The 19,911-nt window shown below is 34.8% G+C and overlaps 2 protein-coding genes across 2 annotated transcripts; both read left to right on the top strand.

The window, feature by feature from the left end:
- Positions 1-3,885: 3,885 nt before the first annotated feature.
- LOC120329640 (sorbitol dehydrogenase-like) lies at positions 3,886-8,332 on the top strand. The gene is made up of 8 exons (XM_039396358.2): positions 3,886-4,056; positions 4,545-4,578; positions 4,913-5,077; positions 5,510-5,666; positions 5,956-6,140; positions 6,445-6,623; positions 7,351-7,472; positions 8,154-8,332. Exons 1-8 carry the CDS (start codon positions 3,976-3,978, stop codon positions 8,317-8,319), a joined length of 1,089 nt encoding a protein of 362 aa, XP_039252292.2. The 5' UTR covers positions 3,886-3,975; the 3' UTR covers positions 8,320-8,332.
- A 5,392-nt stretch (positions 8,333-13,724) lies between these two features.
- On the top strand, positions 13,725-19,286 carry LOC120329662 (sorbitol dehydrogenase-like). The gene is made up of 8 exons (XM_039396384.2): positions 13,725-14,193; positions 15,261-15,294; positions 15,627-15,791; positions 16,207-16,363; positions 16,986-17,170; positions 18,067-18,245; positions 18,459-18,580; positions 18,677-19,286. The coding sequence occupies exons 1-8, from the start codon at positions 14,113-14,115 to the stop codon at positions 18,840-18,842; spliced, it is 1,089 nt and encodes a 362-aa protein (XP_039252318.2). The 5' UTR covers positions 13,725-14,112; the 3' UTR covers positions 18,843-19,286.
- The last annotated feature ends 625 nt before the right edge of the window (positions 19,287-19,911 follow it).

The following is a 19,911-nucleotide window of genomic DNA, read 5'->3' as shown; positions in this document are numbered from 1 at the left end:
CATGATTCATGATAAAATAATGTTATATATTTTGGACAACTTCAATCTAGACCAGGGATGTCAAACTCGCGGCCCCAGAGAACTTCCAGTGCGGCCCTCGAACGCTTAACAATAATTGTAATAGTATTTTGGAATTTTTTTTATTTAAATGTGAAAGATTTTCCAAACCTTTTAAAGTGAAATTGAATATTCACACAGAAAACAATTTACTGAAAGTAGTTTTAGAAAGTTAATTTTTTTTTGTTCACATTTTGACTCAATTAAGAATACACATCAAGCTAGCAAAAGAATACTGAATAAAACACTTGAGTGATTAAAATAAAGTACACGAAGAAGGTGGCATTTTCGAAGAAAATTTTCTGCATTTCACAAAATTCTGAAGCACATTGTTTAATTTGTCATATTTCCATCAGTACAATGAAAAACACAATAAGCTCAGCACTCAGCAGTCAATATGACAAATTCGAAGACCAACTCCGAACAGAAAATTTCCATGTGTTTGTATATTAATATAAGTATACAACGACTTAGTTACTAAAAATCAATATCAATAATAATTCAAGCAATCCTGTGCCATGCAATGTAGCGTGAAATGTCTTGTCGAAAAAATCTGTCATTTGTTTTTTTACTGATCTATACATGAAATGATAAAAGTAACTTTTTTGCATTACTGGAATTAATTAAACTTTTGCAAAGATACAGATTAACCCATGATCATGTGACCTCGTTAATTAGAGTTGGTACTATAAAATCATTTCAGCCTGGCCTTAGTATGCTGGTGACACAAAGAAGATGCCAAACGTCAGGACAAATGTAATTAAAAAAACATTGAGTTTATACTGTAGTATTTTTGTTAATTTTAGGTTCATATATTTAGATTAAGTCATTTTTAGTGTATATATTATTCTTTCCTTAACCAAGGCTTGTTCAAAAATGATTTTGATGGTTGTACATGGAATTTTATGATTTTTTGTAATAAATACAGTAACTTGCAATAATAGTGGAATGCAAATTATAATATGTAATTGCATTTGAAATTAAAGAAAATAATAAAACTTAATCCAACTGATTAGTTGCATCACAATATATGTCACAAACTAAAACTATCTGAAAAACATCTCTCGAGTATACATTATCAAAAACTGTTTGCGGTCCTTTTTACAATTTCCAACATGCAATGCGGCTCTCGAAACCCATGTGTTTGACACCACTGATCTATTCTAGACGATTCAAGCATTGCTTTGGGAAATAATATCACTTCAATTAAATTGAAAAAAAATCTCGCTATATTAAATACAAAACCGTTGCTATCATAAAGGTAAACCAATTCAGCCACTCGGAATATATTGGCCTTCACAAAGCAATGGAGGCAGAATTGAGAGTTCATGAGCTATGAACTTTTGTTCTTTTCTTTGTCTTGAACTTTTCATACTCCACAGCCTCTATTAATTTTTTTTAATTTTAATTACCATGTGATGGTCATACATACTGTATCTTTGTATTTTCTGTCATGATGTATTATCTCAATGTGTCAAACTTTTAATTAGTGTGTACATTTTGCTTGCAGATGACATGAATGTATTGTCTTGCTTATTACCTCAGCTTGGAGTATTGACAAAGAAAAAAGTGCCCGTAAATTACGTAAAAAATGTTTAACTCTTTGATATAATCAGAATTCACATTTAATAGGAATTATAAACAGCCAACAATCAATGAGAATTATATGCAAAATTCCTCAGATTGAATTTGTCTTCTAAAATCGGAGGAAGGCAAAACATATAGGTAGTTTCCATTCACACAAGTCTTTCAAGAAGACTTGCTCGAGACAAACTAAATGAGCATCGTCAGGTGATTGGTAAGGCTTCAAGTTGAATCAGCCCTGCAATCTCCTGCATAGAAGATAATATTAATTAGCGGGCTATGAGCTAAATTCCTAAATTTAGACACAAACCTATCTACGAGGCATTGTGTACCAGTAATGTTACCTACGATTAATTGAATATGTAATATGTCTAATAAATTCACCTACTAAAACAAGTTCGATAGGTGCAAACTTTGTGTTATGGAATTGTATCACAGCACCTTTAAGAGAAGTAAAAACAGTTTTGCTGTTTTGTATGACACCCTCTTTAAATGAAATTTCAATGTTCAAGCGCAAACATTAAAATTACTAACTTTGAACTTTGTCATTATCTGCAAAATGCTTTACACAAATCTTTACGCTATCGCGTTTGTAATATTCTCTGATAAAAAAAACGTCTATGATGTTCAGAATTACTCTTTACAGCTTGTCTGCCATTCCAGCTTTCCGAATGAGCAAAACTTCTCAGATATAGAGATTATTTTCTTTCGTTACAGGCGCAAAAAGGCAGGTACTACACGTAAAAAAGACGCCGAGTAGCAAAAGCAAGCGGAAAACCGTCGCGAAAGGCGACGAGAAATATGTGCATTGGAGCGTATCATGAAATACAATCTTTCGCATGTAGTCTTATGGAGTGACGTCAGAGTTGCCTATCATGTTGTTTAATGTCATTGTGTATACTAATGGAGGGTATTCACCTCTTTAGCGCCTCCACTGGATAGTGAGCAGGACGTCAGACGACGACTTCGCGATTGTTACTCTGGCGCGTTTTTTTTTTTATCTGTCTGTGTAATGGCTGAGCGTACCTTTAGCGACGATTTGAAATATCTTCCTGATTTTAGTTTTGATGACGTTACAGAATATGCTGAAAAGCATGCTGGGAATGGAAATAGCGCCAAGAGAGGATACAAATACTTCTGGGAGTCTTTCATCTACGATTACAAAGGTATGGTAAGTTAGGTAGGGCAAGTAAGATTTTTCAGCGAGCGGGACATGATGATGTCACATGTACCGTAACCACTGTTATACTTTTAAGCATTAAGAACGTCAGTAAATAATGACTTGTGATGTACATTCATTCATGGGCTATTCAGGATTTAGCCTACACCAGGAAGATATTGACAAAATAAACACTTATTAGTCTACAGAATCAGAAGAGCCCCAACTAAGATTTGAAAAGAGCAGAAGTTAAATTAATTTAATTGAGTGATTCAAGAGTCTTGCTGCACACTAAGACTCACAGCAAGACTCTTAAATCACTTAGGATAGTTATCTTTACTCTTGCTACAGCATCCTTGCATTATAAGCATACCGATCCGCCGGCACAAAAGAATAGAAGAAGGATAAGTAGTTAGTTTCGTAGAAACCAAATCATTAGTTAAATTAATTGTTGCTAAAACTGCAAAAGAAAGTCGTGGGCTGTGCTCACCCTAAATACACTCACATATGGCCTACAACCGCATAGATATAGCCTAATAACTAAAGTAGAAGCGAGAAGAGAAAATCAGGGTCAAAACTAAAATTAAAACCAGAAGAAAAAAATATTTGCCACAATATACTGACTTACTTGAAAATGTTTACCAGGATCGCGACGAATACTGTGAATCCACGCTCTCTTCATTTTTGGGGAAAGAGTGGAACGATAAGTCTGGTGAGTAACGGCTATCGCCATTACACAACGGTACGCAGCAATGCAATTTGGAACCACCAGACGCACGAGCCGCCATTGCAATCGAAAAGCCCAAACCAGTCCAACGTCGCGGGGTAGCAGAAGACAGTACTTTCCCGCGCATGCCCACATAAAAACAAAATGGCGACGCTCAGTGGCGATAATGAATACCCTCCATTACCACAAAAAGAAGTGGAACACTATTATGTGCTCGTTTTTGTAAAAAATGCAATTGTCTTTGTGCTATTGTGTCTATATAAATGTGTTATGTGATATTGTGTCTATATAATGTGAAGTTTTTATTAATGAAAACAAAAATGTGCCCTAGTAAAGTACGCGAAGAATTTGGGGGTCAAGGGTCGGGAGGCACACCATTGCTGCAAATAGTTTGCAACGGCGACGTAATTTTCGATTTGCTGCTGCCGATATCTGGGAAAATTGAAATATGGGTAATTCAGAGAATGAAAATCTCAGTGTCGTTTTGTATAAACGAAGAGAAGAGAAACCGCAGTGTGATATTGTTCTGGTGAGTGCTTATATAACGCTGTAACACGGAAATTAGCGCAGCGGTAACTGGTTCAGTACGGTATTACAGTACTGCAGTACGGTACCGGTACGGTACCGGTATGCATTGAAATGCTCATTGAATTCTGTAATTACTCGTGCGATACCGGTACAGTGGTAACATATTGAACATTCCTACAGTCAGCGATCTTCACAGGTCTGCCTACTACTGTACTAAACGACCCAACCATACTGCCATAGCTGCATACTGGCATAGCTTGTACCAATATCATTGGGTGTCATATGCAGATTGGCACTTTCTTCTCCATTGTAGCTAATATAGTCTACCATAACTATAAAAGAATGAATAAAGATTTATAAGAATTTTTATGTTTGTATTTTCAGATTTTATTTTATCAGTATAATGTCCGAATGTATTCACATCATTGCTTTTAATAATACCTTGGAAATTTATAAATGGTGACTTGACATCAATTTTTTTTGTTGCAGGAAAATCGCCCAGTACGAGAGCCAGCTGGTGATGGTAGGCATAAGTGTGAATCCACACAAAACTGTTATTTGACGTTTTTTATGATACTGCTATAACTATCAAAATACAAAATTTCAATTGGCATATTGTTAACAAAGAAACAAGTCTGAATTAAATTATAATTTTATGATTGGTTATGTACTGATTTATTAGTGTGATTTTCTACCCTTAGGGTCGGATGTAGTTTAGTACCCTGTGTACTTCTTATGGGTGTGGCTCAGCAATATTTGCATGTGTCATTTCTAAATAACAATTCTTAAATTCTATATGATAGACAATTTAATCCAGCTTATTCAATGACATATCTTTCAAATTCCTTATAAAACAGAGGTTGTCCTCAAAATGAATTCTGTTGGGATCTGTGGATCAGATGTTCATTATTGGTTGAATGGAAGAATTGGTGATTTTATTGTGAAAGAGCCAATGGTTATTGGTCATGAGGCAGCTGGAACTGTCGTGAGATGTGGAAAAGACGTAAAACATTTGAAACCAGGTAAAGACATCAACACCAAATAGGTGGTTTTGAATTGAGTTGTCAATGCACGAGATGCAAAAATATCTTTGAATTGAAATATATTTATTGGACACCAAGTTTACATATGTTGTTGTTCATTTCCTTACTAGTTTTTCTTGTTATGAAAAACTCACTTTTTTTTATCAACTACCGGACCAATTGCTTTCAAGTTTTCAGTTTTTTGCTATATGCTATTACATTTATTTATTTCAAAAATTTCTGTGGGCTTTACTAGATTTTTTTTTGCGACGTTATCAAATTTAAAATTTGTGCACCTTGTGGCAGTAGTCTGTGACAGATTGCATACCCGTACTACTTTATTTTGACCTACAAGCCCATATATTTGAGAATTCTATCTTGTTCATAAAAACAATCAAAAATCTTATGTGAATATTTCTGTATATATTACAGGTGACAGAGTTGCGATTGAACCAGGATATCCATTATGTTCTGATGAATTTAGTAAATCTGGCAGATACAATTTGAGCCCTGTATATTTCTGTGCTACGCCACCTGATCACGGAAACCTACAAAGATTTTATACTCATAAAGGATCATTCTGTCACAAGTACGAAAACATACTTATATAATTATTACGATAGGATATAATAGAATTTCCATGAGGAAAGCATTTGCCAACCGCTGTGCGTCCTTGCAGAAATTGTCAAATAGAGTATAAGTATCGTAATTAAATTCCGTCATACACACATGGTTAGAGTTTTACAGTCTGATTTGTTTACTGACTTTAAACTTTTTTTTTTTTTTGCTTTTTTGCTCTATTACAATGCTTCTAATATGGAATTGATAGATTTTTACTTTTCGATATTTATTATAAAATTTGTTTGCTATATTTATAGACTACCTGACAATGTATCATTTGAAGAAGGCGCTTTAATAGAACCTCTATCTGTGGGCATTCATGCATGTCGCAGAGCTCAAATTGGTCTTGGACATCGAGTTTTAATTTGTGGTGCAGGGCCCATCGGACTTGTATCTCTCTTATCAGCAAAGGCGATGGGAGCGGCTTCAATTGTAGTCACAGGTGGGATGTTTATTTTAAATAAAAGATGCATAATTATGTAGATTAATTTCTATGTTCTATTACAATTACTGACGAATAACCCCCCATTATAACTCTATATTAGCTCGGTATCTCTTAGAATTTCAGTAGTCAGCCATGGTTGAAAACACTTTTAAGTGAGTTTACGTAAATGGTCGTTTTTTGAACCAATTCCCCAAAAAATTACATATTTAAATGGACTGGAAGATGGTAACAAATATCCAAACTTTGGCTAGTTTCAGGCTTCTATGTTATTGGCAAGGATAATGTCTTACATTAAACTTAGATCTTTCTTCAAATCGCCTCGACAAAGCTAAAGAGCTTGGAGCAAACTTTACATATCAAATAAAATTGGATGAAAAACCTCAAGATGTTGCAAAGAAAATTGAAGAAATTCTTGGAGGGATGCCAGATCGCACTATTGAATGCACTGGAGCAGAATCAGCAGTACAAACAGGGATATATGTATGTTCAATGGAATTTGAGTACTGTATTTTACGAACCATAAAGCATACTTCAAATCTAGGCACACCTAAAATCCTATTGTGTGCCTGACATATAAGCCAGTGCGGCCAATGTATAGTCAGTTAGTGCTGTATGCTTTATTGCACTCAAAAACCAGTTCCTGTACCATTGTTTTATATACAAACCGCTGTCTTCAACTTCTGAATAAAAATCGTTATAGTCTTATAACCCAGTGCGCCTTTGTATAAATAAAAACCCAATCTAAGCAACTCATCAGAAGTTCGCTTTGGAACCCATTGCGTCTTATGGTCCGTAAAATACGGTATGTTTGTTTCTATTTATCAAGTGCACCGTGATTATTTTTATGCTTTTTATCAATAATTGTTCTTATTTTATGCATGGTTTTAGCATTGCAGAGAGATAGACGACATTTCGAATACCATTAAAATTACGATACACATTGTCATGAAAAATATTGAGCATAAAATATGATCCAAAGGGGCGGGCAAGACGACTGTAAGGTCAACAAGGTCAACTGACCCCTAAGAAATTACCACCACCAGTTATGTGAGCTACCCATGAGGGGTTAAAGTTCAACAAATTTTTTCACCCAAAATTATGCCACATAAGATTGAGGTCTATGAACTTCCATTTTGTTTTATTGGTTTAGGATTCATTGCTACAATGGTGCATATAATACAGCAACTTATTTATTGAATTTTATTAGGCCACCAAGTCGGGAGGTTGCTTACTTCTTGTTGGTATGGGACCACAGAATGTTACTGTTCCTCTTGTAAACGCAGCTGTTCGTGAAGTTGACATCAAAGGCGTATTTCGTTACTGTAACACGTAAGTAGACTTATGTTTGCACAATTAATTAAGCATTAGACCAGTGTTCTTCAAACTTTTTTATCACGACCCACTTAGCATGACCAAATTTTTTCGTGACCCTCAGGAACTAAAAGTAAAATTTTATAAACAGTAATATTAAAAAAAAAGACAGATGTGCTTGCATATTCTCACACAAAAGATTGAATCTTGGCTTATTTCAGTGATGGTGGGTCTCAGTACTGTTTCCAAATTTTAAATGTGTCTTTAACTGCGACCCCCTATTGAGCCCTTTTGCGATCCACTGGAGATGTCGGACCTCTATTCTGAGAGCCCCGCATTAGACAATTATTAGACCAAGCAAATTTTTTTAGCCAAAATTTTCAACCACAGATTCCAAAGGCTTCACGAGACCAAATTTAATATAGTCTAAATTTCTTCTGTCGCTCAGTCGCCAACCGGAATTATGAATCTAATTTTTGTAACTTCCAGTTATAGTGGGTGTTCATTTTCTGTATGACTCGAAATTAAGATTGAAGATTTCTGAGACTTTTGTGCTATTGCTTTATACATGCCGTAGACATGAATTGTGCTGTGTGTGTTTTCACTACTGGTGTAATAGTACTTCACATCACTTTATGCTGTGACAATTATCGAATCTATAAATAATTCAGTAAAAAATACATTGTTTCCTACATTTAGTTGGCCTACTGCTATCAGCATGCTTGCGTCTGGTCAAATCAATGTAAAACCACTGGTGACGCATAGATTCCCATTGGAAAAATCGCAAGAGGCTTTCGAGTATACTAGAGATGGAAAAGGAATAAAAGTAATGCTGAAATGTGATCCAGAAGACCAGGGTGCTTAAATTCAAAGTATAATTGTGGAAAAGTGAGTGTAATTGAGACTGCAAAAATGGTGCTTGTTATTAATGTAAAGAAATTCCTACTGAGTATACAATCAAAGAAGATAGTTCTGATTTAGAATTTCCTTCAATGTATCATTGGCATTTATGGAACTCTATTCAAATACTCGATGACCTCAAATTGTTTCTTACTTTGTCTCTTCTATTCCATCCGCCTCAGTGTGTGATTTGTTGGAAATTTGATCTTGTTGTGATTTAGGGGTGCAAATCTCAAATGAGAAAGCGTGCCAAAGTTTTTAAAATAATCTTGTCGCGTAACATGCCATGTCGAATAATTGTTGGTTTTATGAACGAAATTCGAAAAACACATATAACAAACTTCAATAAAACATGTCCTGAAAAACCATCACTTTGAAGATGTTTTTGATGGACCGAATTGGAAATGTTTGGCTTCAAAAGAGAAATATCAATGTACAACACTGAATCTGAAAGTTATTATCTGTTATTAAGTGATTCTGTTTGCATGCAACGCTCGAGCTTATTGCGTGCCACATTCGGCCTGTGCCCTGTTCTATGCACTTTTGATTTGGTGCAAAGTGCTCATTTTATTCATAGACAAAGAATTTATATGTTCAATTTCTGAAATAGGTCAACATGAATAAATGTGCCATTGGATTTATAGTTTTAAGCAGGTGATGACTATTTATCAAAGAATTGTATTCTGGTTGCTGTCTGTTGCTACTCATGTTATATAGTATATATATGTGTTTAAGTTATTACTTATCGATCTCGATCGGTAAGTATATCGATAGGTATTTGTCTGTTTGTTTCACTTTGGTATGTTACGCGATGTGCACGAAAGCGAGGTTGAATTTGCTCCAAATTTTACATGTGCATTCATCAGAAGCCTATTGATTTTGGATGAAATATGTCGTATAATTAGCGAGTTATTAATTAATTAGTGATAGAACACGCGGTGTGGCTGTTGAGTTGGAGCGAAGGAATCGAAACTACAAGATCGATAAGTCGGCGGTCTCCAATCCAATCTAGTTTATGTTCATTATTTGATAATTTTCTACTTCAGGTACTGTTTTGATATTTTTTGCATCTCAAAGCAGAGTTTTGAACAAACATTTTGTATCAGTCAATCACTAATGGCTTTGATGGCAAACTTGTGTGCATTTTTATTTGAAGTAACAATTAATATGTGCCAAAGTGTTTTTCATTCATCATCAACCATTTCTTATAGAGCACCGAATTGTTCATATTTGATATACCGAGGCCAGAAGTTTTTACTGCACCCCAGGTCTGGTTATTTTTCAGTGATTTGAGCAACTGAAAATTGTAGCCATTTTCTCATTTAAATGAAGGAATGTATAATACTATTGATGTCATCGTATTAGTAATTATAAACAGCTTGATTTGCGATTTTAATAGCAGTTTTTATCATTTTAATAACCATGTAAATAAACTGATAATAAATTTTATATAATTCTACTAATTTGTAATACACATCCTTCTATAAACTATAAAAAGTTATTTTGCTGTTATTGAATCATTTGAGGTCGCATTGGATATCATGTATCGTAGAGAACAACTTCTTGAACCATAATGGTTAAAATTTTCATTGGGTGTTGAAGATTTAGTTGCCTTTTAAATTCATATTTTAATGCTTTGTGTGCAATAAATTATACTTATGTAATTAACACTTAACATGGCAATTTTTTCTCTCTTTGCAAAGTTTGGGAAGGATTGTCTAGATAGGATGTTTAGCCTACGCGTGGACTATACTAAAAGATGTAAAAAGTAGTTGTATATTGTTGTCTTTTGGTGCGTTTGTATGAATCAGGATGAGGCCAGTTTTTGGGGTGTTTATATCAACAGTTAGATTAATTTTGCATTTAAAGCAACATTGCGAGAGGTGTATACAAAAAACTTTTTTGTTCTTCTACAATTATTGTGCACTGAAGGGTACATGTCCCAAACGCTGATTCAGGTCAACAAGGTATTGTAATAATGTTTGTGATGCGGATTTGGGGGCAAATAAACATACCGTACATATAAGCTCTTGCAACCGATTCGTTCGTTATTTGCGCCTGGTGATCACCGAGATTAAATACTTCGGGAGGAAAAGCAATTCCAAAATTTATCTATCTAAAATATTTCCGTGTTAAATGTAAAATTGTCTGATATGGAGCTGAGCATTTGGTCACACTACCGAAGATAAGGCGGGGGATATATTTATGAAAATCTCGGTTATATTTCTGCTCAAGTTTTATTGATGTATAAATTCTGATATTCCGCTGACAATATTGGAAGTTACTCTGGTGCCGAGCGCACAGGTTTACGGATTTGTATGTTTTTAGCGTATTTACTAGTAGTCCGGCGGATAAGAGGTAAAATTATGCACTTTTGGATACAAGTATGAAACTTGGTACACATGTACAGTAGCATCCCCTGATCAATTTTGGATATAGTGCCATGCAAGAAAATACCTCGTTGCCACGGAAACGAGGCATTATCCGTATTGCTATTAAAGTGAAAGAAACATTACTTTAGGAAAGGATATTTTCAAGATAAGTAAACCGGTGTGTATTTAAGAAGAACGAGGTATCGTTATCTACCCAACGCTATTATTAGTCGCACAACCTGAACCCTAACGGGAACACAAATACTTGTGCCTGTAGAATTTACGACTACAGTATATATATATAGTTTTTAGATATATATTTGCGTTGAAACTAACTAGTCATCGGCTAATGTATAGACATGTATTATCTGCACCTGAAATAATGTGGAAAGCCAGCCACCTACCTATACCTAAAACTCATCCAAGATGATCCGATTGCTACATTATGCTGTTTATTATATAGACCCTAGTTTAGGTTTGGACTTATTTTTCTACCAACATTCTCTCTGCAGCTGCCGTAATCTGCCAGCCACTGTAACAAATCCATCAGTATGAGTGGGAAACGCAATGTGGATACCGAATGACGTTTTTTAACAGGAAATGGAGAGGCGTATTTTTTAAAGACAATATTCAACTGCCTGCTTAATTTGTAATGAAGGGTTTCCGGTGTTCGAAGAATATAACATTATGAGACCTTTTTTTTTGAACAAAACATATCATGTAAGACTTTCGCCAACTATTTTCGACTCAAGAGCTTAAAATCAGCAGATACGGTTATAAAGCTCACTTCACTTCATAGTCCACTAACTAAGTCTATTATCTGTAACTGGACTCCCTCAGGAAAGTGATTTCCCACACCTGCTGGGGTAAGATAAATACGCCGAGTAGAAAACATTTCCCTTTTCTTATTTCGGTCTACCAACCTGTCAAGACATAAGCCATAAAAATTGATTCCCATAATCTAATCTTAATCCTTATACTTTTAATATTATTCCATACATATTACGGTCTTAAACCGTTATTTATTATATCGATCCGCCAAATTTATTACCGTTAAATACCAATGTCGAAAACACATTTCCTGAGCACCGCGATCATAATCATTGTGACAGCTATAGAACAGTAGGTTGCCTGGTATTCAACAGAATTGCAGTCTTATAAAATGTAGTGAAAATATTGAGGTTTGTTGGAGCTTAGTGCACACGATTTTCGAGAGGAAAGGTATTATTAATGTTTATTGTTAATTGAATTCTGATTATTAGGAGGGCAATATAGATATTTACTATTTTCACACGACACAGATATAGCCAACGGCAATATATGGAAGAGTAGAATGTACCTAAAAGTTTGAATCGAATTTAATTAGGCAATATATTTCATGCATTATAAGTGCTTTGTTTGAAGTGTATTTCTAAATAGTAAAATTACCCCCTCTAGTTATTGGGGAGTCTTTGTGAAATATATTTTTGGAAAATATAATAATTTTAATCGTTTTTCTATTTATTTTTTATTGTAGCACTTACATAAGGCGAAGTTAGATCTAAATTACAGGAATCAATGATTCCAGCCGAGTTTGAGCTGAAATGTAATGCAAGTTTTCCGTCTTCCACAGATTATCTGGCTGAGATCCTCCATGCCATGAGTTATGAGAATGAATTTATTTTTTATTAATATATATGATGACGATATGATAACGATAATCCGCCAGTTATGGGATATATATTTTATATTTTCACCAGCTTTATGTGGCTATGAGTTTGGAAATAGACCATTAGCAATTGCATTTGATTGAGCACAAAAGGAAATACACTTTGAAAGTGAATGTAGGTAGCTTAATTTGTGACTCATGACAATAACAAGAATACTTCCCGCTCGTGTCGAACACAATAGGAATTGTTCCAAAACAAAGCCAAGTTTGTAACAAGCGAGGTGAAATCAGTATCAATCTGTTCATTCAATAAACAAAAGATTTACAATTGATTATGGAAATTAATTGCTAATTCGGCGCAGTCGATGAGTGAAAACACGGTAGTTTTTCCAAGCGTAGTTTGGCTTTGATATCATGTTGATCAACTATAATATGCATGTACATAGAAAGCATGTCCATTAAATAGTAGGGATGGGGGAGCTCCAGAAGTATGTGCACCAAGGTGGCGCACAACATGAACGTAGTATTTGAGTTCCGATTAGCGTTCAGGTTGTGCGACTAATAATCGTGTTTGGTCGATAACGATACCTCGTTTCCATGGTAACCAGGTATTCTGTAATCAAGGGCAATTGTCAAGATGCACTTTTTATCATATTCCTCACTACTTAAAACACATCGGTTTACTTATCTTGGAAATATTCTTTCATAAAGTAATGTCTCTTACACTTGGATAGCAATACGAATGATGCCTCGTTTCCATGGCAACGAGGTATTTTCTTGGATGGCATCATATCCAAAATTAATCAGAAGATGCTAACTGTACATGTCTGCCAAGTTTCATGCTTGCATCCAAAAGTGCACAATTCTATCATACTTGAGGTCTTATCCGCTGGACTATAGTGATAAGATAGAATTTGCATATTTCTCCTGGGGGAGAGGATCGCTGATAAGACGGCTTAATCATATGACCAACCACGGCTTCTCGTTCGGTTACCAGTCGAGTATGGGATTAGTAAGCTGTTAGCTAGGTATTTTGTTTTCAGATGAATGAGCTTGCGCACATAGATAGTTGAGAATATAGGCCTGCGGGCCAGATGAAATCACACTGCACATAGCCAATTTGTTGCCAAAGCCCATTTGGTCTGGAAATAAGAATAATTTATAACAATTCTTGATGTTTGCTCTCTCCCGAGGGCATTTGGCTGAACGCCATTTTACGATAAGTAATTTGAATGAGCGTTTTACAATTTTGCGTTCCCTGCTTTAATATCGAAGTTGAGTCAAATCGTAACTGGATACGTCTGCAAAATAACTGAAATTCCGATAACTAGTATAGTATCATTGTTATTACCTACGATATGGCTACAAAAACGACTTGTGATTATGCTTGCGACAGGCTAGAAATACTGTATATTGATCAGAACCTATTAATCATTAACTTTTTCATTTTGCGTAAAACCTAACGCCCGGAAATTGAAATAATAGTTAATTGACTCGCCATTATGCAAAATTATTATATCTTTTAAAAAGCATAAAGAAGGATTTGTGTGTCACGTTATAGCCTTGCCGCCGTATATTTCCAGCAGTCAGTGCATGATTATTATAGTTTGCCACAAGCAAACTCTCAAACGCCTTATATTTGCTCTTTGTGAAATGTAGGTAATCGTGGTATACATGTTAGTAAAGTTAGCTACAGTATACGGTGTCAGGTTTAGGTTGCTTCATCCATCAATAAGCAATGTCTGAAACGGCAAACGTTAATTTGTGTGCAGTGCTTCACAAACGAAGAGAAGAAAAACCATGTTGTGACATTGTGTTGGTAAGTATTTAGAAGCTGTGGTCCGATATTGTACTCAATAGATATGACTAGATAATTTGACACGAACACTATCAATCATTTTTATGTAATCGAATCCCAAATTTTAATCTAAAATTGATAGTTTAGGTATAGTCAATGTCAGATGCCAAAACGTTTGGTCGTAAATTTGAACATCCCCGCCAGGTTTAAAAGAGACCAAATTTGTAATTATCTCGTTAAGATTAAATTCAGGAAGAATGATTTGAAAATGTTGATGTCCAGCGCAATTTTCATACATAAGCCTCACTCTAACACGATAATTACTAATTGTTGAGCGGTGGCGGGAGTGTTTTTTGGCGGAGTCTTTGTACGAAAGATACGAAATTTGACCCACATTTGTGTTTGTCAATGTCCGATATTACTACGCTACATTTTATATCACTAAAATATGCATCGCAAATACGGAACATTTGTTCTATTATAGCAACTAACCCCCAAATGTACCCCATTTCATGTTGAAATCATCATGACAAAGTTAATTTTCCCCAAAATTCGAACAAAGACTTTCGTAGGAATCAAATTACACCAGGTTTAAGAACATAACAGGTTCCACCCAGTCATTATCAAATTAAAATCTATATTCTCAAGACCTTTGGCACTGATTGAAATAATTATATCTAAGTTCCCATCCGTACGATGTACCTAATTACCCTTATTGAGATAATAGGAATTTCTGTTTATAACGTGAATCACGAGCTCACGTTTACAGCATTTAATTAGAAGTATGATAGACGTATAAATACGACTCCGATATCTTTCGATAGAAAGAAAAAGACGATGTAAATCATTCTAAGCTAGTCTGGATAAATGTTATAAGATTTATATTCTGTGTGTTGTGGAAATTTACGAATAAAAACATATAGAGATTTTTAACGCATCTTCATTCACGTGGGCGTTGAAGCTGAAGGGTGAACGGGTGACTTGCAAGTCAGAGACAATCTACGAAATAGCAATATACGGTAACATCACATTCATCTAACAAACACATATGCTATACTATAAACTCCATTATGCAATTCCCTTTGCAGGAGAAGCGGACAATCAAAGAACCAAATGATAACGGTGAGTCGATTAATTTTTATGTGAAGGCATTAACCACTGAGCTACTTCGACAAAATGGTATATATCCTATATGCTGCTTTCTAGTATTTAATACTAACACGAATGCAATACCATAAATAAACCCGGCAAGATTTTACTTCACGGATTTAGATATATTCAGGATTATACGACAGAAAATGAGATGGAACCCTCTTGATTCCAATGGCATCATATAACATTACATAATTTTGCATAAATTTTTGTGTACCATGGAGTGACAAATGTGCAGTGAAAGTGACGAGAAAATTTGCAGCACAAAAGTAACAAAAAAATAACTGAAATTCTACATTTAGAGGTTCTAATCAAAATACATTCGGTTGGAATTTGTGGATCTGATGTTTGTTTCTGGAAAAATGCTGAAATGATCGGATTAAAATTAGAAATACCAACAATTTCTGGTCACGAAGCTTCTGGAACTGTTTTCGAATGTGGGAAAGATGTGAATCATCTTAAACCTGGTAAGCATAAACGTATGAACTCTATACCATTTAGCTAATTTAACACGATATCGTCGTGTGCGTTTTTATGAAACTGATTGCGGTTTCATAAATTGAATTTTTTTTTCTTCTTAATTAGGAATGTTACAGGGATCTTTTTAATAGTCTTGCTGCGCAACATCCACTGATTTCATTTCCAGCAAACCATTGACGCGATGATTTCACTTTACCATAATCATCATCGCTTCATAATCCATCTGTTTGCAAGCGAAATAATATCGACTCAAAGCCAGAACATGTCTTTAATCTGTTTCACCTCGACACGTTCATACTTCATGTTCATTGGTTGTAGAGGAAGTTCTATTTATAAGCATCAAGATGTAAATGAAATTTAAAATTAAATACAATCGTAGTTTGACCATCTATTACTATCCAGGTGATCGAGTTGCAATTGAACCGTGCTTTCCCTTATGTTCCGACGAATTTAGTAGATGTGGTCGTTATAATTTGAGTCAAATATATATGTGCTCTGGCCCTGGAATGGATGGTGCATTGCAGCAGTATCTAACTCACCGAGCGGATGCTTGTTTCAAGTAGGTATTGTTAAATTTGATACCAACTTACAGGAAAAACTACATTCATATTATATATATCTTAGTTGCCTTTAAACAACGGACGATGCTCATATCAGTAAATTTTGGTAAGCCCCTCAAGTCGGAGAAAACTGTACAGAAATATATTTGTGTTAGTGCACAACGGGACTCTTGGATCATTTAGGACCCTTTGATTTATTAACAATATTCATAAGTTTACGTGGCAAGTTATTAATGTTGAGTACAAAATTCTTGATTCCTAGCTTTGAGTGTTCAAACAAGAGTTTTATGATAATCTGATCTCGGTTGGTAATGTAACACAGAAACAATCTTGAAAAACTACAGTTTAAAAATCCATATGAGAAATATTCAATTGTATACGGAAACTTATATGACCATGTATGGTTTATGATGCAAATATAAAACAGCATTCATAAATGCCTGGCCTAAACCCGTGGTAATTCATAGCAGCCTTGCTGAATTGTCCTGAGGAAATTACATATATACACATGCAGTAGAAAATTTTCCTAGGTTTTATTGGACCAGTGATATAAATTCTACATATTATAACTAACGATTTCCAGAAAAAGATTTACTTGTAGTTTCAATGTACTTTATTCAGACTACCAGAAAACGTTTCATTCGAGGAAGGAGCTCTTGTGGAGCCATTGTCTGTAGGAATTCATGCTTGTCGTCGTGCGGAAATTAGTCTCGGACATCGTGTACTGATTTGTGGAGCTGGTCCTATTGGTCTTGTGTCGTTGATTGCGGCAAAAGCAATGGGAGCTTCTGATGTTATTATTACAGGTATAATACGGTACTTACTCCTATATGCAATCAAATGGCTTTTAATTTAATTAGCCTACTCTATAGTCTACAGGTCTGCAATGCATCAAGGCGTTGAAATTTGTTTTCTAAATCTCTGTCTTTATGAGGGTATTTTTGTTGATCAAGTGATTCAAAAAATCAGTGAGATTTTTGAATATATTTGGGTTAGATATATAAAAAGTTTTAAATATAAACCTGGAGTTGGATTAGTTGAAGGGAAAAAGCTAAAATGATATTTTTGGAGTAATTCTTTCGTTACTTTCATTATTTCATAGCAGATTCAGATTCAGATTCAGATATTTTATTTCGTCGTGCATGAAACATTGTCAACAAATAATAATAAATTTAAATAAATCAAAAATACACAATGTTTCGCAATTGACGAGGAGTCGCGAAAGACCATTAAGTCATCGTGTCAGCGACACCTATTAGGATAGGATAGGATTTACATATTTATCCCTATATGCTGGATTACAGCAACAGATATAGCAAAAGACTTGGGTTTATCACGTACAATACGGTACTAAAAAGCATAGAAACAACAACAACGGATGATAAATAAAATACGGAAATATGAAGAGCCATGATGACTTTAATTAAGGAAACCGGTACCGCTTGACGAGCGCAAGGGCGCCATCAAGCGAATGCGATATACCTCAATGTACACAATTAAACGAGAATAACGCTTATTAACATGACTAAGCACTTTGAAAACTGGATCGGCGTGCCCAGCAACGTTAATTTCAATTTGACAGAACTTTACTGGCTTAATGAACTGATGCATGCTGAAGCATATCAGTATAAAACAGTCTACCAGACATGGTTTTCAACTAAATAAGAAAATTACGAGGCAATACATTCATTTTGTTGTATAGATAAATTTGACTATCGTCTGCAAAAAGCTAAAGAACTGGGTGCTAATTTTACAATAAAAATAAAGGAAGGAGATGAACCGCAAGGTGTCGCCAAAACAATCAATGAGTTATTGGGAGCGATGCCAGATCGGTCTATTCTGTGTACAGGAGCTGATTCCGCCGTACAGACTGCAATATATGTAAGTACTATTTGTTGAAAATAAAAAGTATTTATAATAATATATAATATTGTTTAAGAACGTTAGATTATGTATTCTGCAAATTTTGACCACCAATATTTGTGATTGTTTAGGGCTGCGGTTTAGCTGAAAAATCATTTTTAGAAAACATTTCATTCTTCCTTAATTAAATAATCTGGCATACCTGTAATTTGATTTTATGTATAACTAAAGGCAACAAAGGCCGGTGGTTGTGTAGTTCTTGTTGGATTTGGATCAGGAGACGCACGAATCCCACTAGTTCATGCAGCAGTTCGAGAAATTGATATCAAAGGCTCTTTCCTGTATACGAACACGTAAGTTTATTAATAATGAAGTAGATGAAAATGAAAACCAATGTAACCAAGGTAATTGCGATGGAATTCTATCATAAGTTCTCTTTCTATTTTCAGGTGGCCAGCAGCAATAAAAATGATTTCATCTGGGAAAATAGACGTAAAACCTTTAATAACTCATAGAATACCGATAGAAAAGGCCCAAGAAGCATTTCAATTAGCAGATGGCATGAGCGTCATCAAGATCATAATAAAATGTAACCCTGATGATCAAAATAATTGATTCAAACTTTGAAAGAACAAAAAAATACTGACTTGCATTTTGGGGTATTGCATTTGTATTTTGATGTAAGACAAGGATAAACCATCTCTTTACCATTCCATGAAAATCGGAGTACATTTTATTCAGATATATGAATTTTATCAACCATTTTATGCTTCATATTCGTCATTGAACAAAAATTATCCGCTCGGAGTATCTAACGTACATGACTATTGAGGGGTATGTTAACTCATAATAAGTTTCCAGACAGGAGCTACCGATTAAAACGGGGTTAATGCTCTTGGAAGGACCGGAGTATCGTCGGGTGGGCATTGGAGCGAGCAAATTGCCAGAAAACATCTTGCGAGAAAAGTCTTCTGAAAGACGACGTTTGTGGAATTATATTGATTTGCTATGAATGTATGTTGCAATAATAAAATAGTTTTTGCTATTGTTGTAAATATACCATTTTTTCAAACAATGAAAATATTATATATTTATATATAATATCATAGCAAGTTCATCGCATTTCAAACTACTCCAATACGATAAATTCTCGCAAAACTACTTTTGCGCAAAAGTCCATTCTCGCAAAACTGTATCCTTGCAAAGTCTGTTTATTCAGATGCTTAAAAACCAAACTCTAAAATCGCTGCATTAGAGAAAAACAATATATATGTATATAAACACATTTCGTGAAGATTTCAATAGGGTATAAATTGGATAATCTATATGGATATTGCACGTCAAAAGCATACTAATTGAGAAAAGGGGGACGTGATGAAAAACGAATCGGGAATATATCTGGATGATTCGTCGATATAGGTAGAATTACAAGAAGGAAACCCGTTGGCAAATATATTTAGAATGCGTACTGTGGTATTTGCGATTGATAAAAAAGCTGAGAAATAAAATATATATAGCCTATACGTAACCGAGTTATAGATGGGGTTGAACAGCAAAAGAGAAACACGAAAAAATGAGAGAAGTTTAAGGTCTGATATAATGACCAGTGCTGAATTAACCACCAGGCTAAAGAGCATGTTCTTAGGGCACCCCGGAAAAGGGGGCACCACAACAACTTAAAAAA

The sequence above is a fragment of the Styela clava genome, chromosome 12 (assembly GCF_964204865.1).
Source record: "Styela clava chromosome 12, kaStyClav1.hap1.2, whole genome shotgun sequence".
NCBI classification, from domain to species: domain Eukaryota; kingdom Metazoa; phylum Chordata; class Ascidiacea; order Stolidobranchia; family Styelidae; genus Styela; species Styela clava.
This window is presented reverse-complemented; position numbering and strand designations above follow the sequence as displayed.

Excerpts from the sequence above, each read along its gene's own strand:
- LOC120329640 (XM_039396358.2), top strand. The coding sequence starts at position 3,976 with ATGGGTAATTCAGAGAATGAAAATCTCAGTGTCGTTTTGTATAAACGA. Across the intron at positions 5,667-5,955 it reads AAAGGATCATTCTGTCACAA|ACTACCTGACAATGTATCAT; the intron begins GTACGAAAACAT and ends CTATATTTATAG. Across the intron at positions 6,624-7,350 it reads CAGTACAAACAGGGATATAT|GCCACCAAGTCGGGAGGTTG; the intron begins GTATGTTCAATG and ends GAATTTTATTAG.
- LOC120329662 (XM_039396384.2), top strand. The coding sequence starts at position 14,113 with ATGTCTGAAACGGCAAACGTTAATTTGTGTGCAGTGCTTCACAAACGA. Across the intron at positions 15,295-15,626 it reads CAAAGAACCAAATGATAACG|AGGTTCTAATCAAAATACAT; the intron begins GTGAGTCGATTA and ends TTCTACATTTAG. Across the intron at positions 17,171-18,066 it reads TTCTGATGTTATTATTACAG|ATAAATTTGACTATCGTCTG; the intron begins GTATAATACGGT and ends TTTGTTGTATAG.